Source organism: Buteo buteo, chromosome 2, assembly GCF_964188355.1.
Source record: "Buteo buteo chromosome 2, bButBut1.hap1.1, whole genome shotgun sequence".
Lineage (NCBI taxonomy): Eukaryota > Metazoa > Chordata > Aves > Accipitriformes > Accipitridae > Buteo > Buteo buteo.
This window is the reverse complement of record NC_134172.1, coordinates 62842598-62863731: the sequence shown is the minus strand read 5'-3', so window position 1 is coordinate 62863731 and position 21134 is coordinate 62842598. Positions and strand designations below refer to the sequence as shown.

General features: G+C 50.1%; 1 protein-coding gene across 7 annotated transcripts in view; it reads left to right on the top strand.

Annotated features, from left to right (window-relative positions):
- DLGAP4 (DLG associated protein 4) overlaps positions 1-21134 on the top strand; it is a 73727-nt gene that overhangs the window by 22843 nt on the left and 29750 nt on the right. Inside the window, exon 1 of one of the 7 annotated variants that reach the window (XM_075058255.1) lies at positions 3843-3851. The exons of 2 other annotated variants lie outside the window; for them this stretch is intronic. Coding sequence is in view for 3 of the 5 variants with exons in the window: in XM_075058222.1 (XP_074914323.1) it covers positions 5833-5932 (100 nt within the window). In the remaining 2 variants the exon portion in view is untranslated. 4 more of the 7 variants (XM_075058231.1, XM_075058259.1, XM_075058240.1 and 1 more) reach the window with 4 other exon arrangements.

Here is a 21134-nt window from a genome sequence, read left to right as displayed (position 1 = left end):
CTTGGGAGAAATACTCCCCAAAGGCAGGACAGAATAGCCGCCCTTCTGCCTCCAACCTGCTTTCTGTCTTCTTTGTATTGCTTTTTTTTCTTTTCATCACTAAACTAGAGAGATGGGTCCGAGGACCATTGCTGTGCTGGGAACCCTGCCCTGCTCCAGGAGAAGGCAGATCCCAGCCTGGTCCCCTGGCACTGATGCTTTTGCAGGGGGAGCATGGTTGTGCTTAGTGGAGGAAAGCCCAAGTGCCTGCACACCTCTGTGCGGTGTCAGAGCACAAAGCAGCATCGTGCTGACCAAATCCCCAAGGGCTGGCTCACTGTAGGACGAGTTTCCACAGCTTCTGGGAAAGTCATGTAGTGCTGGCTTGTGAGGGATAGGTACAGACACCCTTCCTCCTCCTCTGCCTCTTCGTCCTCTGCCTGCAGTGATTACCTGGTCTCTGGGTAGGAAGGCAAGTTCTACTCCTCTCCTCTCTCGGCTGTCATGGCCTTCACTGTGGGGAAGAAGTAGTGGTCTGAAGGCAAAGGAAAAACCAAACCAGGCCAGGACACATTGTTCAGCCTATGAGTGAGTGGCCACAGCTGAGGAGTAAAGCACCATTGTGGCCCCTTTGCTAATCGTATCAGCCTGAGCTGACCCTGTACAGCCTTTGAGGAGAGAGACTGTTATCATTCCCTTCAGATTTTCTCCTTCTTTTTGACCTAGATTTCACGTTCCAGAAATAGCTTTCTCTGACATACCAGCAGGAAAGGGATTAGAGAGAGAGAGAGAGAGAGAGAGAGTGTGTGTGTGCGCACGCGTGCCAGGGAGAGTTCTGTTGCATGCTCCATCAGTGTTTGTAAGAGAAAAAAAGGGTACATATACATGTTCCATGATCTATTCATATGTCTGTAGGACACAAAGACATTTATGACAATTGTTTCTCTCCACACTTACTGTTCATTTTTCATGTCTAATCTTTCCCTTGCTATTATGGAAACTCCACTATCAAGCCCTGCGCCCAGACAGTGCTCCCTTTTCCGCAGGAAGCCTGTACCATGGCTACAACCCTGCTCTCCAACTCCACCACCAAAACCAAAATCTCTCTGTCCTTCTGCCTCAGCAAAGCTGCACTTGGTGCTCTTTGCTGCCAGGTTTCAGCTCTCCTACAGGCAGCACCCAGCACAGCAAGCTCTCTTTCTGCTGCCTGCTGTGTGCATGTGTCTTGCTGGCACCCAGGAACAGCTCCAATGGGTTTGAGCCCCATGGAAATGTTACTTGCCCAGTGACATTTCAGATCCCCAGGAAGAGGGGAGCTGCAGCCCACACGTGATGCTGTGCCGACACAAGCAGACTTAATATTGGGAAGTGAGCACAGCTCCAAGGTCCTGGCCAAGCCTGCCCTCTCCCAGCAGGGTCCATCTACAAGGGAGTAGAAAGGCAGCTGCCAGCATTTTCCTTTGGTAATATGGTCAGAAAGCCAAGTCGTTCTCGTTGAAGGCAGGAAAGGGGGTCAGTAGTGCTGTCCTTGTGGGAGAGAAGAAACTGAGGCACCAAGGGGTGTCTCAGCTTGCTCAGAGCCTCTGGGAGAGCAGCAGCAGGGAGCCCATGCATGGTGTAGTGCTCTGCCCATGAGGCTGCGCTGGTTGGAGAGCAACACACCAGGTACAGCAGATACCTAAGGTCTCTTCTTAGGCTGAGGGGCCTGGTAGCATCCCAGCACGCTGGCCCTGCTGCCATCCACGCAAACCGGGTGAGCACAGAGCTGCCCTGGTGCCAGGCAATCACAGATGCCCCTTTGTGTCCCTGCTGTCGGCGATGCTCAGCACCTCTCTACATCTCCCTCCATGGCCACAGGGCTCGTGCCATCACTGGAGCAGTCCAGCAGCAACTGGCGATGGTCTTAGCTAAGATACACACACATGCCAGGACAGAGGGACTGGATGAGGTTTAGTAAGGCCATGCACCCAGGCCTGAGCATTTGCAGGATTTCAGACAGTGTGGGCAAATGAGGATTTCTTTGTCTGTGTTTCTCTTGTTCTGGGTTGCTTTTCCTCTCCTTCATGCTCTTCCTTTACTTTTTCCATCTATGGACCCATAACGTGGGTATTCCTCAGGATTCAGGAAGAGATCGGTTCAGAGCTTCACAGAGCCACTCACGACCCGTGTGGCTGAGGGGCTCTCAGTCCAGAGCTGCTCACCACTCCCAAGCCTGGAAGCAGTTGAATTGAAAACAAGTTTTCTTGTTTTCCTTGGTAGGCAGTGAGGGGAGTGATCCTGGGCTGCAGGTCCCAAGTCTCAGGGCTCTCTGGGGAGACCCTCCTTCGGCTCCACTTTGCTGCTCTGCTTCCGAGAGCAGAAGCAGCACATCCGCAGCAATTCCATTTCTGAATGTGAAGGGCAGCGGTGGCTCAGCCCCACTTGCTGGAGCTGGCAGCGCGTGAGCTTGGTGCGGTGTTTCCCCAAGGTACTTTGATCTCTCCTTGCTGCAGACCAGCCCTTCTCCACTGAGCGCCGTAAACCCAGCGAGTCATAAATAAATCAGAGCATCCAAAGACTGAGGTAACAGTGAGGAGTTGGGGCGGCAGACATGGCAACACCGCTACCCGCAAAGCCACAACCCCTGCTGGAGGCCAAGCGCTCCGCGGGCAGCACCATTAGGCAGCATCCACCTGCATTAGCAGCAGGTGCCCACTGCCCCGTCTCATGTCAGACCAGCGTGTGGCACGGCTCCAGCGTCACAGAGGTCTCCTCCTGCCCCGCAGTCTGGGCGAGCCTCACGCGCAGCTCCGGATCTCTCAACATGGGATTGGAGGGATGGGGCTGGATGCTGCTCCAGCGCCTGGCATGTCTGTGCCCAGGGTGCCAAACCTGGCATGGCTCTGCCCAGGCAGGCTCTCCCTGCAGCGCACAAGCTGCACCAGCCTTGCTCCCCTTCGCAGGTCTGTCATCCATCGTTCCTGCTCAGGCAGCCTAACGGGAAGGCACAAAACACAGGCACCGAGCACACCAGCAGCACACAGTGAAGCGAGGCTCAGTTCCCTCTCCCCGTGCCCATCAGGATGGAGCTCGGTCAGCAAATCTGTGACCAGCGGGAAACACCCACCCGAGGAAACATCCACGTCCCCATTCTTTCCTTTGCGATCGATTTCTCTCCCCACCAGAGACTTTCCGGCTGCTCACGCCGCGCTCTGCCTGCAGCTGCCCTGCAGCAGGTCGGGGGCAGCGGCGCTGCTCCCCCGGGCCGGGCCCCGCGGCAGCCTCACCTGCAGGGCGCCCACCCCCCCACCCGCCTCCGGCCCAGCTCGGGTTGTCCCCGGCGCGGGGGGCCGGCGCCGGGGCAGCGGCGGGACGGGGAGGTCTTTCAGCCAAACCCACTTTTGCGTCGGGGGAAAGACGGGGCCGTGCTGGGGGAATGTCACCGAGGCTCCCACGGCCATCAGGAGGTGACAAAGCCCCCTCGCGGGCGTGACAGAGGCGCCCGCTTTCTTCAGCGGCGCTGGCCTCCCCCGCTTCTGCCACGCACGGGGCTGCCACCCGCAGGAGTTCCGGTGCGGGAACGGCGGCAGCCGCCGCCTCCGTCCCCGCCTGTGTCCCGTGTGTCGTCGTCGTCCCCGCCGCGTCCCGTCCGCTGCCGACGCGGGGGTCCCGCTTAAGGCTCGAGACGTGCCCGGCCTCCCTGTTCCCGCCCAGAGACCGGGGACCGCGGCGCGGCGCGCGGAGGAGGGGCGCGCGCGACCGCGCCCGGCCGTGGGAGTGCCGCGGGGCGGGGCCGCGCCTGCGCGGGGCGGGGCGGTGACGCGCGGGGCGGGGCGGGGGTTTAAGGCGCGGCCCCGCCCGCGGCGCGCAGCCGTGAGCGGCGGGCGGGCGCGGTGAGTGCGGCGGTGGTCTCCTCGCGTCTCCTCCCTCCTCCCGCCCGCGGCCGCAGGAGCAGTCGGCGCGGCCCCAGCCCACGGCCCGTCCTCCCCTCCGCGGGGAGCCAAGCCAAGCCGGGCCGAGCGCCCCCGCCCCGCGGCCCCCCCCTCCCCCCCGTCTCTCCGGTCCCCTCCGCCCCTCCTTTGTGTCTCCCATGGCTTTGTGTCTGGAGCTCCTCAAGCAATGTGAGTGACTGCCCGGGGCGCGGCGGGCGGGCGGGGGGCCGGGCCGGGCCCTGCATGGCTCTGCGGCGGGGGTGCCGCGCCCTGCCTGCCTGCCTGCTGCTGCCGCCGCTGCTTGCCGGCCTCGCCGCCCCGCCGGGATCGCAGGTGGCGCTTCCGCTTCCCACGCGCGTCCCGACCCTCCGGGGGGTGGGGGGGGGGGGCTCTTGCTGCCTCCGCGCTCCTCTCCGGGGGAGGGGAAGGGGGTAGGGGGGGGCTGCCCCATCCTCCCACGCATGCCGCCTTCGCTGCGTGGGGGTCCGCGTCCCCGCGGGGAGAGCTGGGCCCTGTGCTGGAGGGCGGAGGTGGGCTTCGCCTCGGAGCGAGCGGCTGGAGCAGCTGCTCGTCCCCTCTGCCCTCACCGGGAGCTGCCCGCGGCGGGGGAGCAGTGGCAGCGCTTGGTCGCAGCCCCGGCCGCGCTGAGCCCCGCTGTCCCCGTCCCTCCGAAGAGAAGCGGGGTCGTGGCGGGTCAGGCTGGATGCCCAGGCCGGTGCTTAAGGTCTTTAAGGAGTCCCTAAAGTGCTGGAGGAAATGAAACGGTGCTTCGCTAAATGTTTTCTCCCCCCAGGGAACACTGACCCTTTTTTTAAGGTGGTGGTTGGATTCTTCCTCCCCTCGAGAAGAAAAGAGTATTGTCTGAGGCACGAAGCTTCAGCGTGCCTGTCGCTGCTGAAGGCTGACATTTAGCAACGCAGCAAGCTGGCACCTCCCGGCCAGAGCAGGCTTTGAAAAGTCTCTTTTTTTACCCTGTGCAAGCAGGTCCTGGCTGAGGCTACCTGCTGTTGCACCCCAGTGTTGAGCTGCCCTGCCCTGGCTAAGGGTTTAGGCTGAATGCCTCTGAATTTAACTGCGGGTGTAGCTCAGGTTTTAGTGTGCTGTGTTGGACAGTGGGGATGTTAGGGTTGGTTTTAAGCAGTAAGTAAATGTAGCTTTTAATTTCTATTCTGGTCTTTGTTAAGAGGTCCAAAAAGGAGGATTATTTCCAGGATCCTGTTGATAGGACTAATATTACTTCTTTTGTAAAGGTACAGACCCTGACCCCAGGTTGTGAGGGAAATGTGTGTTTGAGACAGGAATGAAATTAGGGTCTCTGAATTCTGGGCTGTAATTTGCCACTTGGGGGAGGGAAAAGAAAAGAAAAAAAAAAAACCCCACAGCATGTGGCATTGGATCCTAAAATAAATTCCAATCATGTGGGATGATAACAAGCCAGATTGCCAAATCGTGTAAGTTGGCAGACTTGACTCCAGAGGGTCCAAATTACTTAGCTGGTAATTGCTCTTCCAACAGGAGTTTGGTGCTATTAAGTTACACATTCTTGAACGTGTGGAGAAAAGTAAGCCTGACTAGTGGTCAAATCTAGCCTGCTTGTCTTTCACATTAAGATAAGCTGTGTGCATACTCTGCAGTGGTACCCAGGTACTCAGAAGAAAGTTATCTGTACAATTTGTCTGACGCATTGTAGTCATGGAAAACCTAAAAGCTCACCTTTAAGGTGCAAGTGCTAAACTGCTGCATACTATTTCTGCATCTATAGCTTGCTACTTCTATTCTGCTTCTGTAGTAGCAGTGTAAGTTTCTGGTGTTGCCGAGGGCCCCAGGATCTGTGACTTGGCCCTTGAAGTGCTGGGGTATAACTACTATGCAGTGTGCCAGTTTTGAAAGGACAAGAAGACCCTGTGCAGCCCCTGCCAGCTCCTTGACAACAAGGGTGATAATGGAAGAACTTGATTTCTGTTGTGTGTGGATTGGCTATCTGGAGAATACTGAGAATATGATGGGATTTGGTAAACCATGGAGCACTCTGAGGCCAACAGGTACCTTTGTGGAACTTGATCTGCTGTAGCTGGTGTCCCAGCCCTCTAGCTGATGGGGCAAACCTTGTCAGCTGCTGGGGAAGAGCTTGCATTTTGCTTTGCAGCTGTGAGTCAGTAGTTGGATACTCAGTTGCTTAATCTGTGCATGCAGTTTAGATTTGTGGACACTTCTGACTACTTAGCTCAAGGTTATTCATCTGCTTCTGCAGCCTAATGTGTAATGCATGGGAGACCTGCTGTTCTGTGAGCTCATTCATAGCTGTGCATGCTGCCAGAGCAATATAATTTAAAAAGCTTTTAATGGATAACTAATAACTGCCAGGCACTTACAAATAACTGTATGTCAGTTCTTGTCTCCCATATAGATTTTTCCTCTTGTTTGAGTCCAGACTCAAATAGTTTGGAGTGAACTATTCACCAGACCCTGTAAAAGTCACTCTGTGACACTTGATTTTCCTAATAATGCAATACATGCCTGCCTGAAGAAGGAAGGCTGCAAAGCCATGCTGCAGCAGGGCGGTTTTTTTGTCTCCTCAGCTGATACTTTTGCTCTGTGCAACCCGAGCAACAGCCTCAAATATTTTTTAATGGCTTGAGGAGGCATAATTGGATTCAGTGTAGTGCAAGTTACAGTAACATATGGGAGCTGGAAGGATTAAGGCTGTGCAGGCGGGTGGCCTTGTTCAAGAAAAATCCACTTCAATTTCTGCAGTGAAAAGTTGTATGTTTTCTATCAGAGCAGATTTAAAAAGGGAGGGGAGAAATACTAAGTATGATTGCTGTTTGCTTTGAAAGGCGATTAGAGTTCAGGCTGTCAGATAAACTTCTGTGAAGGCTGTAGTTGGGCTTGGGGATGAAAATGGTGAATTTGGGTCCCTCCAGAAGAGCTCACAAAAGAGTGAGTTTATCTTTCCCTTCTCTCCTGGTCTCCATGCCAGCCTGCCACCTGGAGAGAGGGAGAAGTGGGGGACAGAATGACACCAGGGTGTTTGACATAAGCTGCCTTTAAACAAGTGGAAGTTAAACTATTTGCAGATGGGCTAGTTAATGAGGAGAGTGGAAATTCTGTCCGCTTCAATTTGTCTTGCAAAATTAATGAATTGCTGGCCCTTTAGTGCAGATGGGTACACTAAGTCAACCTTCTGTCCCCTGTAGAAGCAGCGGGCAAGAGGAACAGCAGCCCCAGGACTGAAGCCCTGACCTGGGCCCTAGCCCTGTGCTTCACTTCTCTGGTCTGCCAGGGTATGGCTTGTAAAGCCAGAAGGCACCATTTCAAAAGCATTTGCAATTTCCACTGAAAACAGTGACGTAGCTGCTCAGATAGGTACATCTGCCCATGTGAGTCTGGTGTCTCATTTTATGGGCAACATAAGGTAGGGCAGTACCAGTGTCTACATACCGCAGCGTGGGCTGCTAGTCTGCTATCAAGGATAGGTGACACGCCGTCCTGGGGGAAGTAATGGTCCCCCAGGACTGGAGACTTTGATTTCTGTAGAGGACAGGGATATGGATTATGTGCTGCCAGGCCTCTTCCCACATTTCCTTGCAGTGTTTAAATACTGTGAAGGAAGACGGCTGACTTCTGGTTCTCTCCTACTTCCCCCTGGGGTTCTTGGTGATGGGCTTGGTCTTGCACTGTGAAATTGCCAGTAAAGGCACAGAGGGGCACATACACATACTGGGGTGCAAGAAGGATATCTGATACCTACATGAGTACTGCAGCCTCCCTGCTGCTGCTTCATCTTAGCATATGGCGCACACAGGAACTTGGTTATCCTCACTGCTGTACAGGGTCTCTGGGGGTTAAGTTTGTCAGCTCTTCTGGCAACACCAAGAAAACAAAAACAGTCTCTTTAAAAGGGACTCACCTGAGACAGGCTGTAGCTTGCTGCATCAGACAACAGTGCTGAAAAAGGGAACAGTGTGAAGATGCATAAATTTTAAATGTTAGCATTAGTATTTACATCAAGGACATGTTGACTATCAGTCTCGTGTCTTATTTAGTATTCTTCATTAAGACATCCACGTTTCACTGCAGTGATCTTTTCTTCTGAACCTAGTTCTAAGAGATCAAAGCTTAAGCTACTGTGTTGTCTCTCCAGTTTGAAGCTGGCCAAAAAACTTGAGTGGTGAATGTTTCAAAGGTAAATTCTTACTTGAGGTGCAAGTCTGTCAGAGCTGGAATTAAAGCAAAGATTAGAAGTTGCATATGCCTTTCTACTGATGTGCTGTCATAGTGCAAGGTGATATTTGATGAAAGCTGAAAGGTATTTAAGAGTTGATAAAAGGGAATTTTTATTGCAAGTTGTTGTCATAAGATTAGTCAAATGTCTAAGAATTATTTGTCTTGTTTTCTCTATTCTGGGAGTGGTTGAGGATCTAACTGAACATAGTCCCAGCAGGGCATTTGCTGTGCTCAAAAGAGATCTCCAAGCCCAAAACTTTGTACCCAGGGTGGGCCTATCTAAAGCTGCATTAAATGGGAAGTTAAAGCATGGATATTACATTCCTCTTAGGCCTTATACGTAAGACAGCTATCTGTGTCTGAAGCTAGAGAAAGTGTCCCAAAGGCTACTGTGGAGTTGTCCCCAAGGGGGTTCCTGGACCCTCTTCTGAAGGCCCTTGTTAGGAGCTGTGCTGCTGCCTGCTCGGCTGCCAGATTAGTCAGCGCTGCTCTTGTGGAGAGCAGTGTGTGTCAGGGCAGCTGGTAAGCCAGCATACTATTGCAGAGCTGGTCTCCCTTGCCTCTTGTAAGGTCACCTCAGTAACTGTTTTGTTGGGAAGCCTTCTCTTCTTTGTTTGAACCCTGAGGCTTTTCTCAGTCTCTCAGCTTGGCCCAAACATGTGGTCCTGAGTCATGACATTTCTGTCCAGGAACACTTCCAGGTTTTGGTGCGCTCTATTGAATGGCTACCAGTGCTTTCTTGTCTGACCTGCCACTCCAGCAGCAGTCCTGGGCTGGGAATTTTGGCCTTTTAGTGCTCTACTCTGAGCAAAGCAAGCTCCCTGGCAATGCAGAGCTGGTATAATGCCAAGCCTTGTACAGCGTGGGCAGGGACTTGCCAGGGGAGAAGGTGGATTTGCGGAGATGGGTACTAGTAAAATGGAGCTGGAGAACTTTTCCCAGTGCCTGAACAGCTGCTTATTCTCATCCCTTGGAAATAAAAGGGTGTCGGACAGTGCTTGTACCTCCTGAGCTCTGGTCCTGGACAAAGTAGCTACTTTGATTCGAAAGCATTGAGTTTCAGCCACCCTCAAATTTGCAGTGTGCCAAGAGCAAGGCCTTGAGCACGGAGATCCTGGATGCTGGGAAGCAGAGATCTGCTCACCAGCAGCCTGTTGCCTTGGCCACAGCACTGCTGCTGTTGGCCTTTGTGCTTGGCACCGGGCTCCAACGTCTGCATCTCACTTGTCACCCTGCAATCTTCTAGGGCGTTCTGGAGGTGGTCGCTGCTAATAATGGCATTATGCCGCACATTAGCTTTTATCGCTGCTCTGTTAACATGCTTATTGGAGATGAGTGCTGCAAAATGCTCTGGGTTGCTAAGGGGAGGCTGCCAAAGCAGGCTCTTACAGCCCTGCTGTCTCACAGGAGTCATTCTTGCTCAAGTCAAATAGTGAATCAGGCTGATCAGGGGAAATCAGGTCTTTGGGGAAGGGGAAACAAAAAGCTTGTATGGATACCTGTCTTCAGTCCCCTTGCCTGTGTAACTGCTGGTGCAAATGCTGTTCCCTGTCAGCTATGTGTTGTGTGTGCTTTCAGTGGACATGCTTGTCTGTGAGGGGCCTGTTTCACCTGACCTGCTTGTCGGCTGTGTGGGCATCGGCTGGGAGGCATCCCCGATTTTGGGGCTGTTCATCTGTGTGATGCTTTAAGTCCTTTTCATAGTGCTGCGGGGGGGCGATGTCAATGTGGCATCAGGACTGAAGAACCTGCAAGCTTAAAAGAAAAAGGGAGGCAGTGCATTCTGAGTATGAACTGCCTCTGAGCGGGCGGGGGGGGGAGTGAGGAGCGGGCGCAGCAGTAACAGGAGCCGTCCGGGCTCCCGAGCAGCCGTGGGCCGGAGGTGGGAGATGCCCAGAGCTCGTGTTAAGCGACTCAGAGTGGGTTTCTCAGGGCTGTGTAAATCGGCGGCGGATTGTCCTGCCCCTGCGGAAGCCTTTGGGGTGACTTGGTGCCGTTGCTGATGCCGCTTGGCTCTGCCCAGGGCGGGGGGCCTGCCCTGACCCGGGCAGCGGGCCCTGGAGGGCGGGTGGGGTGCCGGCCCCCGCCGCGGACCCCTCTCCAGCCCCGCGGAGCGCCCCGTGCCGCCGCCAGGCCGGAGCGGGCCGTGCCCGGCGGGAGGGCGGCCCAGGCCCGGCCCGCGCCGCTCCCCTCGCCCCGCCCGCGCTTTCCGGCCGCCGCTCTTTGCAGCAGGCCGTAGGGCGAGGTAAGCGGCCGGGCCCGGGGCGGCGGGGCCCGGGCCTGCTCCAGGGTGGCCGCTGCGAGGCCGGGCCGGGGCCGCCTCCCCCACCGCCCCGGGCGGCGGAGAGCGCTGGTCCAGAGACACCCCGTCCTTTGCCGTTCTGCCCGGTCACTGAAGAGGCGCTCCGAGCGCTTGCGCTGCATCCACCCACCCCCCCCCGCAGCCCCTCTGGGCCGGCGCTTTGGGCGGGGACGCCCCGACCGGCGCCAGCCCCGCGCTGCGCCTTCAGCCTCCGCGGTGGCCGTGCCGGCGCTCCGGTGAGCTCCACCGGCGTCGGCTGCGGGTAGGGTGCCTGCCCCTCGCCTCCCGGCCCAGTCTGTGTGGGGAGGTGGCCGAGCTGGAAGGGTAGCCAGCTGTCAAGTGTGCAGAGGGAACCCTCCCTAACCTGTCGCCTCGGGCCTTAAATAACAGCAGGCTTTAAAAAGCAAGGATGAAAGTGCCCGTCTTGTCTTTTTCCCTGCTTTGAAGTGCTGCGCTCAGCCTGTCTAACAGCAGATTGACAGCTGTCCTGCTGCAGGCCCCCAGCACAGAGCACTGCTCGTTATTTCCCCCAGCACATGTGTGGCGTGGCTCCAGTGGAGTCAGTGAAGTTCCTGAGAGCTTGCTGTGGTAGAGCAAAGCAGAGCTCAGACTAATGAGGCCTCCTCGAATCAAAAGGACAGAACTGGGCCAGCTGTTCAGGCTGCTGGTGTTGTGACAGCAGTAAACTTTGAAGCACTGTCTGCTTTCTTCTGGCACTGCCATTTGTGTGCTTACCTTGGATTTATTTTTTTCAAGGGCTTTGAATATCTTCGGTGCTGGAGGAGGCAGCTCTAAAAATAACTTCAGAAGCTAGTTGTTTCTAAAGTCATTATTTCTGTTTATCTCGGGTTTCTTTGCCTTCTGTAGCCAATGTCTTTTTCTAGTGCTGCAAGGCCTGGTTCATACAGAAAAACATGTTTTCTGCTCCTTCTAATTCTTGCTCTGTTAGCAAACATGCTTGGGGTATGGGTGATGGTATGTGTTCAGACAGCAGGTGGATATGATCGCAGTTCTGGGTAAACGAGTTCATGTACCAGGAACACTGATGCCAGAATGAACTAAAACCTTTTTGAAGGGCAGAACTCTTAGCTTGTGAAAAACAGAGCTGCTCAGGTGCTGTCCTGCAGAAGGCAGTGTGCAGGAATGTGTGTGTCTGCTGTTTGAACCAACTGTGTTCACAGGTGAGAGTGGCTTGAGGAAGTCCTGTTGTCCCATTTCTCAGAAGTGTGCCACAGAATGGCTCGTTTTTAATGGCTGGGTGAATCCTAGCAGGAGCCCTAGTCACTGTTAATGCCTTAACTCAAGTTCTGCTGTTGCAGAATAACTTTACCAGACTGAGGTAGGAGCTAGAAAAAGTGTTTGGTACAAAGACTCTCACTTGGATGGATTATGACTGAGAGCTGCTTCTGCTGCAGTTGTTGAGGGGACCTGATAAATCTATTTTATGCTAATTCTTAATTTTTTTTAAGCTGGCTCAATTAGAGTTTTAGCCAGCTGTGCCCCTTATCAGAAAACAGCTGCTAACCTGATTACTGCCCAGCCTCCACATGCCATGAGCTTGTCTGTACTAGGGACCTGTGTGCTCTGTTTCCCCTGCCAAGAGTGACATGCCTCTCTTTCCCATCGAGTTGCAGGAGAGGAACAGAATAGGTCTGCTGGCTGCAGCTCTGGGAAGCAGCGTTGCCCTTGAAGGTTTAACCACCAGTCGTGACTGTGTTCAGTATGGCTGTGCTTGAGCTGCTGTGTTGGGTGCAGCTCTCCTCACTCCAGGTGGCCTGACTTCATGCTATGGGTTACACCTTCAAGCTTGCTTTCTTGGAAAGTATACCCTAAGGTTATTCATGGACTGCTGCAGCTTTTAGGCTTGCTTGAGAAAAGAAAAATGCTGTAAATGTACCTCTGAATGTAGCTAGTATTTAATGGTCTGAATCTATACACACAGTAGAGTTGCCTAAGGCTTAAGGCCTGACTGTGGTACACTCTAAACAGCTGCTCTGCCCTGGGGACTTCATACTAGCTTTGCATTGGTCCTGGCCACTCTGGAGCAATGCAGCAGTTGCCTTATCCCTGGGACTGCAACAAGTGCTTCCTGATTAACATGCACTGTAGTGTGGAGAGTGGAGATTGGTCAGGGAGCCAGATTTTGCTTGATGTTCCCCCAACAGCACCATAACAATTTAACCTATGCTAGCAGAGATTGCTCCTGTATGTCTCTTATTGATTTGGAGGTTGAAAACAACATGGTATAGATACCTAGAGGGTCCAGATCTTGTTCATATCATCTATTTCAAATCTTGAGTGTGCTTCATCCTTGAAGGTGGTGTCTTAGCCAGCATGAGTGACTGTGGATTGGCAGCCTTGGGTTGGTTTCTTTTGTGTCTTCCCCCACACATACGCATGCATGCTAATTGTAGCAACTTTAAAGGCACTTGGGAGGCTTTGCTTGAGTGTGATGGGCTGAGAAGCCTCCTAAGGATGTGGGCAGGCTACAATGGAAAGGAGGACTTGACGTGAGGGGAGAGGAAAAATTATCTCTGTGATCCAGGCTCGCTCAGTGTTCTTTAGAGCTGGGAAAGAAGCTGATGATAGCATGAGTTTGCCAGTCTAGAAGGGCTTTTTTTTTTATACTTAGACATGGTTTGGGGGTTTTACGTTCACCTGGCAAACTAAAAGCAAGGTTTTTATTGTTGGAATGATGTACTTTTTATAACAGCTTCTCTTATTTCTGTCAATTACTATGGTTCCAACCACAAAAGAGCTTTCTTCTAATTGGCCGCCTCCTGTTCAGATTCAGTTGTGTTGCTGTGTCACCGTGGAGACAACCGTGAAGTCACAAGCTGTGGCATCACTGAAAAGTGGCTGGGAGGCAGTTGTTAATATTCCCCCCTCACCCCATCCACCCCAGTAATCAATAGTTGGGAGGAGGAAGCAGAACAGCTCAATAGGTTTCAGGGAAGATACAGAGCTTTTAATTGAGCCTGAATTACAGCTGCAATTTTAAGGCTGTTGCTTTGGTAGTGATGGCAGAAGAGGTGTAATATGACCACTTTCTCAAAACTATCTTCATTGCTGTGTCCGTTGTTGAGCTCACTTAATTAAAATAAATTAAAAAATGGCAGGAAGCCCAAAATCTCCAGCTATTGCTGTGCTGCTTCGCTTGAGCTGGGTTAACAAACATTTGTGATGCTAAAAATCCAAGTACCTACTAGGCTGCGTTCCAGTCACAGCTGAAGGGCTTGGTGGTTCTTGTGGCTGGATAAAAGGTATAGTAAGCTTGTCTGGCTAGCTCTGACATCAGTCAGAAAAGCTGATGCATCACCAGGGTGGCAGTTTGAGGAGCTTTTTGGGGTCTCTTCCCTTTCTAGCACTTCTGAGACGGCTGCTTCCACTGTGGGAATACTTAAGCACATAACGGGGTAGCCAGGCTGCTGACAGCTATGCGATGAGATCATGAAAGCCAACAGGATTTGACTTGTATGACCTCATGTATGAGCTCAGTGGAGATGGTAACATAACAGAGAACTGGGCTTCTTTCGTGCCTTAATTCTGCTCTTTGCCAAAATGCTAGGAACTTTCTTCTTATTTCCTGAAATGCCATGACTCGTCACCACAAAGACTGTGTGTGAGGCTGTGCTCTGCTTTGTGTGATCTCTTCCATGCATTTATCCTGAGCTTTATCCATTTTCTTGTAAGGGGTCTGGTTGAGAGCATGGCACAGTGTACTTGATACTGTGTCTTGAGCTGTAACAGCCTACTTAAATTTTAACTAATCTCCTCTTGATTAGTGGGAGGCAGGATGGTCTTCGGTGCCTGACCTGGCAAGCACGTAGCTAATGCTTTCCAATTATTTGGCCTATTTGATAAAGGGGTTTTGTCATAGCTATCGCAGAAGCATGTTACCTGTAACTTTTCTGTTTGTATTAGTCTGATATTAGGGAGGGGGCATGCAGATTCTCCCTGTATGTGGGGTGTATCTGGAGCTCTGGGGTGAGATTGGGGTGCTCTCATACTGCTGGGTGCTGGCCCCTGCTGCTCAGCAGGGACCCTGTGCGCTGCACCTGCATGGTTTGGCTTGGGCTGCTCTGAGTTGTAATCTACTGTGGCTGGCACTTGCTTGGCAAGCATGATCATACATAATCTCCCTTGTGCTTTGCTTGTTTTAAGCAGCCTTGTATTCAGACAAAAGGGATAAAATTTCATGTAATATGGAAGCTGAAACAAGTTGACTTTTTTGGTGTGAGAGAAATTTCTGGCTGTTTTCCTGAAAGGATCAAAACTGTTTTCCAGCAGTTCTGCTGACAGACTCTTCTTCTTTTTCTAATTTATCTTCTGAATTGCTGGGGTTTTAAGATGAAAGGCTAGAGCAGCCCATAGCATGAAGACAGTGGTTTTCACCTTGTTTGTTCCCTTGGTGCCCTTGATTATCCCTTGATAAGTGTCCTGTTTAGGGGGAAAATGTGATGGAAAGGCCAGTTGCATTTGAATCATGTTAATTTGTAGTGCTGTTGATCTTAAAATAGCTAGCTGTCTGGCCAAAGGTGCTGAAACCTGCTTTTTAACCAACATTGGTTAAAAACTGTAGAGGGTAGGAAATGTTTTAGTTCTGACACTGATCACATCTGTCCTGATTGCTACAAGGGCTGTGGAGCAACGCACACCAAGGCTACTTGACTCTAAAACTTCTAGCACTATATTTACCATAGAGGAGAAAATGAATGCACAAAGGTCTATGACTGAAATTGTTTAGGACTACAGTTTGCAGACAGATAGATGTCATTCAGGAAAAGAGTTCAAAGCTCATCTATGAATTATGCTTGGTTTGTAGGTTTAGCTATATTTTTAGCATGCTTTCAGTTTTCAGTGTGTGTAGAAAACTACCTCATCTATGGGAAGGGTAAGATGAAGATTCCCTTAATACAGCAAAACAGCTAATTCCAAAGTATTGGGAGATTTCCATTAAAGGCTATGAATAGATTGCTTCCTAGAAGGAAACTAGTCCTTCTGTCCTTACTCATGGGTTTGTCTAACAGAGGTAACCCAAACAAATTCCTTTACTACATGAGCAAGTTGCTGTGAAATGGCTTATTCTTTCAGAATGAGACTCTGCATGGAGTTCCTTATCCCCTAAACTTGTTTATGCCCTAGGGGTTAACTGGGGATAATTGTGTGGATGAGTCCATGATCTGATATTCTCAGTTGCTCTGTTCTTATGCCAGACTTTTGGTAGACTTGAATGCCAAGTATACATCAGATAATTTGACCATATAATCTCCACTGCTAGGTTCTGAATAATCCAATATATATACTGAGTTTGTTAGAAGATGCTGTGTAGGCTGCTTTTGTATCCCTGTCTTTCAAAAATATGAAGAACCTGGCTGAATTAATGGTCCTCTGTGGGGGAGCCTGGAAGGTCTTCTTTCCCTGTTGCTTCTAGCAGGTAACTCTTGCTGGTGAAGAATGGGGTCATCTTGCTCTGGAATGGGCTGAACACGAGCAGCTCTCGTGAGTGACAAATCTTGGTGTTGCTTGCTTTCTGCTTTGTTCTTCCATTGCTGCTGCTACAAAGCCAAAGGAAAACTAGGTCAGTGTTGTGCTGCTTTGAAGAGCAAGAGGTCAGCAGGAGAGGCAGACACCCCCTCCCCTCTGTCACAGCTGTGCAAATGCCAGAGCACCAGGTTTCCTTGTTCCTGGTGTGCAGTGTCTTACCTGCTCCCACCAGTACGGCTACACTGACCACCTTGGACTTCAGTGCAGATGCTTTAACCTTGCAATTTCATTGTATGGTATCTTCTTCCCACATGCCAAACCCCTTCCCTCTGTACTTGCAGGTTTCTTGAATACCTCAGACTGGCTTGGCTGGCATCTATAATGATGCACTTGCAGAAGGAAAAACCGAGGTGCTAGCTAAGGTAGGCTGAGTACTTGAGGATAGGAACAGAAGCATAAAACCTAATATCCTGTGAATTAATGTGTTCTTCTATGGAGTTCTCTCAAATTTAGACATAAGGGCACATACCTGTCATTCAAACAAGTTTTAAAGGATGTCTTTGCAGAAAATGGTCACCTACAGGATGGTAAGCAGTAATCAAACTTAAAAGGGAAGAGTGAGTGGACACTGACAATTTTTGCAGAATAACTCTGCAAAATATATCTGAGATATTAAGGGAAATGGCATTCCTGCTTGAAAGATAAGGTAGTGAAAATTGCTACAAGTTTGTCTGGGCATCTTTCCCGTGCTGAAGTTTCAGGCATTCTTTCAGCAGCAGTTGGCTAAGGGTTGTGACACCAAGGGCTTGTTCAGATTGTAAATCAACAGATTGCAAGCTGCAAGCCAGGACCTGGAGACTAAAATGAAATTGTCTTGTGTGGTCTCTGATAAAGACTTTGAAACTAGAGCTGCCTGATCCTATAGCAGCAATGGCCATGTATACTTGTTCAGAGGTAAACAGAGCTCCTGCAAACATCACGTAGAGATGAAAGTTAACAAAATATGGATTTGTGCTCAAAGCAAACTGTCACAGAGAAAAGGAGATGATGCAGACCTGGCAGGTGCTCTTAAGTAAATGACTAAAAAGTGGGGTTACTTAAGAATGTCTCAAAGCCTCAGGTTCCCATCTAGCTAAGCTGCCATGCTTCAGAATGGTAGAATAGGACTTTTTTCTTGGTGTCTGTTCGCCTCGTAGTAACTGCTGGTCAGTGAGTGGCAAAAGATAACGGAGTCCTTCCCTTTGCTCTGAAGAAAAATGTGTTTGCTCTTTAAGTCTTGTCCATTCTTTTCTAACCCCTCAGCAGATGGAAAATACCTTAGTGAACCAAGGTCTGCACTTGCCTGGGCTTTTTACACTCACATTGAGCACTGCTTACTCATGTGGTGTCATATGCAGGGCAAACACAAAGTGGACAAGGGTGGCACTTGGCTGCTTTCAGTCTTAAAGATCTCCTTGTCTAGCCAGTAGTGACACACTTCAGGGATGTGAATCACGTCTGTGTCAGTGGTATTTGCATATTTTAGGGAGACTTGCTGCACTATGGTTTGTACACCACTGAGAAACTTTAAAGATAGAAGGGAAGCATAGCTGGGTAATACTGTCAGGTGCATGTCTTGATCTGAACTCTTCCCAGTGCTGAAAGGTGAACTGTCAGTTTAACTTCAACAGTGTTAAGACTGGCTGGTGCTTAATCCTGTCTGCAGGATTGCAAGAAGCTTGTGAATAGCTATTAAGTTTGAAAACCTGCACACCTGGCCACAGAGGCAGTGTAACCTCCTGCAGTAAGTGTCCCCAGAAGCCACAACTTGTGCTTAAGCCCTTGCCCAGGTTTTCCAAGTCCTTTGAGGTTTTCATGGAGGGAGAGTGTATGCAGAAGGAAGCTGGTCTGTGCTGGTTTAGGAAATACCTGTGCATGCTGTGCTGTGATGCAGGCAGACCTATGGTCATGTATTCTGTCTGCTCTCTCCACGCAGTTGGCTTCAAGTTACTAACTGCCTTTCTTATTTGAAGGGGCAGTGGATGCTGTTCAGTTGGCCTCTTGTACTGAAGTTCTCCGAGCCTGTTCATCTGTACTGCAGCTGATTCATGCCAAACTCAGCACTGCTCTTGATTGAGTGTGGCTGCTTATGGCTGCATTGACTTTGAGTTTGTCTTGTGTAATGTGTTGAGGTCCAGTGAACAGGGTTGGTAGGCTACCAGTGGAGTCTCTCTTGCTGGGAAGCACTGACTGCAGTTCTCAAGTTCTGTGGGCTGATCCTTTGGTTGCTGTTTTCCTGCATCTCTAAGTGGTGAAGATCAGAGCTAGGGTTTTCACATAGCTACAGTCATAAATGTAGGAAGCAAATAGTTCAGCACTATCTGCTGAAGGGGGAACTTTGCATGTTCTGCAGTGGAACTTGTGCATATGGGAACTCTGGTCTCTGCACTGTTTCTGCTGTTTCAGTATGTAAAAACTAAAGATGAAGAGTTCCTTTTTCCTCTTACAGGTAAAATTTATGAATAATTTCTTAGCCAGCTTTATGGTGAAGTCTCATTGATCAAACAAGCAAGTAAAGTTCCTTAGTAAGGAGTCTCCGATTAGGACGTCTACTTTTTCTAGTATTGATAAATACTTCCAGGAAGCAGGATGCTTAATAATACATCTGAATTGGTACTTGATAGCCTGTTGGGTACCAGGGCATGAAAATCTGGGCCACTGTTCTCAAAGATACTGGAAATTACTAAGTTCAAGTGCTGTAATGCCAGCTCTGCGCATGCTCCTTAGAGTGCAGTTGCTTAACTGTGTGTTGAGGTTGTGGTTATATTTCTTGCCCTGAGAGGCAGCAGGTGATTGTTGCTCACCTTGTTAGGCTGCAGAGAGTTGTCTGCAGCACTTGCTAGCAGTAAGTGGAGCAGGGATGGGAAGGGGGACAGCTGGGTCATCTTAAAGTAGGGAAACTTATACTTAGTTGTGGTTCTGGGTTTTTTGAAGTGTAATCTTCCCCCAGAGTTTTGGGTTGTGCCTTCTGTTTTGCTCTAGGGTTGGTTGTTTTCTTATTCCCTGGCACCTTCAGAGAGCCAACAGGTCAACCTCCTCTGTTAAGTGGCTGAACACTCAAAATGGCAGTGGGACATCACAGGATGGAGTCTGAATTACCACCTACCACAACCAGACTGATAGCTTTAAAACTTCAGAAGCAATTATTATTTCATGCCATTGTTCTTTGCACTATAATGCTCTCGCACATACATACCTAATAGAGACTAATGACTGTTCTGATACTAATGCAGAGAGGATATGCACTGTATACATGAAATCTGAAGGAAGTGTCAAGTAACTTTAAAGTTTTGAAGCTTCTTGCATCTAATGTGCAAGAACCAAAGCTTAAGGCAAATTTATTTGTTCTGGCAGGGACTGCTGAATTAAACCATAAAGTAGTTCTCTCCTTACTCAGATTCCTGAGCGCATTCTCTGATAACATCCTGGCCTTGGAACTGCAAAATCATTTGCTTACTGGAACCTGTCTCTAGCTTTAAACACTGTTGTGCTTTTCTCTGTGTTCAGAGTGCTACATGTAGTAATGAGGAGCAGCTACTACTGCAGTCCTGCAGGCAAAGGGCAGAACATCCTAGAATGTAACTTCCTGATGAAAAAAGTAGCAATCTGGTAATGGGAGGCTTCCAGTGATTGTGTGAATTCATAGGGTGTTAAAATTTCCCTTAAATTATGCTCATACTTAAAGATCACTGCAGAAGTGGGCAAAGAGAAAGATCAGGCTGGAGTCCTTAAGATGGCAAATTGAAGGGTTGTTTTAGTTTTGTGGTACTCAAATTTCCAATGCACTCTTGACTACTTCCTTGTGCATATACATCTAAGCATCTGCAGAACTGGGGTGTAGTGATGCTTTTGTGCAAAATTTACCAGCTCATTCCAAACTTGAAATGGTTGTATCTAGGTGTTTCCTTCTGCACTGCCTTAGCATATGAACTCTCTCCCTTGATTTTGAACAGGGAGCACTTCTAAAACTGTTTGTCAAACTGAATGGTGCTGGGGGACAGACTGTGCTGTCCCTGAGACATGCCCTAATGGACAGCAGTTTTGGAGGGTATGCTGTATTTCAGTTAGATATGATCCTGGCTCTCAGGAAAGGTAGTACTTAAATTAACAGAATACTAATATTTGTATTGCAAATTCCCAAATGCTTGGTTTCCTGACCTAGAGAAACCACAAATTAAGTAGAGGACAGAAGATCCACTTCATTAGTTGAATCTTAATAAACCTCAGATCCTGCAGCTGTAGACCTCAGCCCACCAGCTCCCGGCACCTCACACTGCTGTGGCATGGCTGTGTGTCACCACCTGGTGTGTGGTCATGGGTGGTAACTGGACTTGCAGGCTGCTCAGCACTGAGTGTGGTGGGTGGGGAATGGTGGACAGGACAGCTTAAGGTGAAGGTGGGAGGAAGAGGACTTTGGCTCTCTGGCCTGCTTCTGTAGCCCTGCTTTTACTGTTCCCAGCTCTGAGCTCTGTTGCTGTCCCTTGGCTCTGTTGCTGTAACACTTGTGTTGCAGTGGAGAGCGTGACCACAGTTCGAGTGAATATTCTCTATTGTGCTGCCCATGTAATATTGTGCTTCTATATTCAGCATTTCCTTTGATCTCACAGGTGTTGATTGTGGTCTTCTGTCTGTGGATCTCATACATACTAATGCTCGCTATATTAACTTACACAGAAGACCCTACCTTTAATGTTGATCAAATTCCTTGTTTTCATGTCTTGCTCTTTGGTGCCTGAGTGAGCTGTATGCACCTTTTTAAGCACACAAAGTAATGACTCCCTGGTATGAAGCCTGCCAGGGTAGACAGACCATACTGAAATCAGTAGGCTGTCCTGGCATAAATTATGTCAAAGTGGTGGCCTACTGTGTGTGTAAGGTGACTCACTTCTGTTGTTACACCTTTCCCCAGGGATAAGGGCATCCCTGCTATAGAGAGTAGGAGGCCCAGCTTGCACCTGGCCCTGTGGTGGTTGAGTTGACTGTCTTGTCAATTAATATAATTAACAATTAGCTGTAGAACACCTCCTCTAACTGTCCTTGTGGTTGTGTCTGTTAGTGGCTGGAGTAGGAGGGAACAGTCCTGTGGTACCCAAGGGAGATGGCAATTCACAAATTCTTCCAGGTGTCTTGCAGCATGAGCTGCTGATGTTGCAGACTGATGAAAATTTACTGATGGAGATGATGCAAGC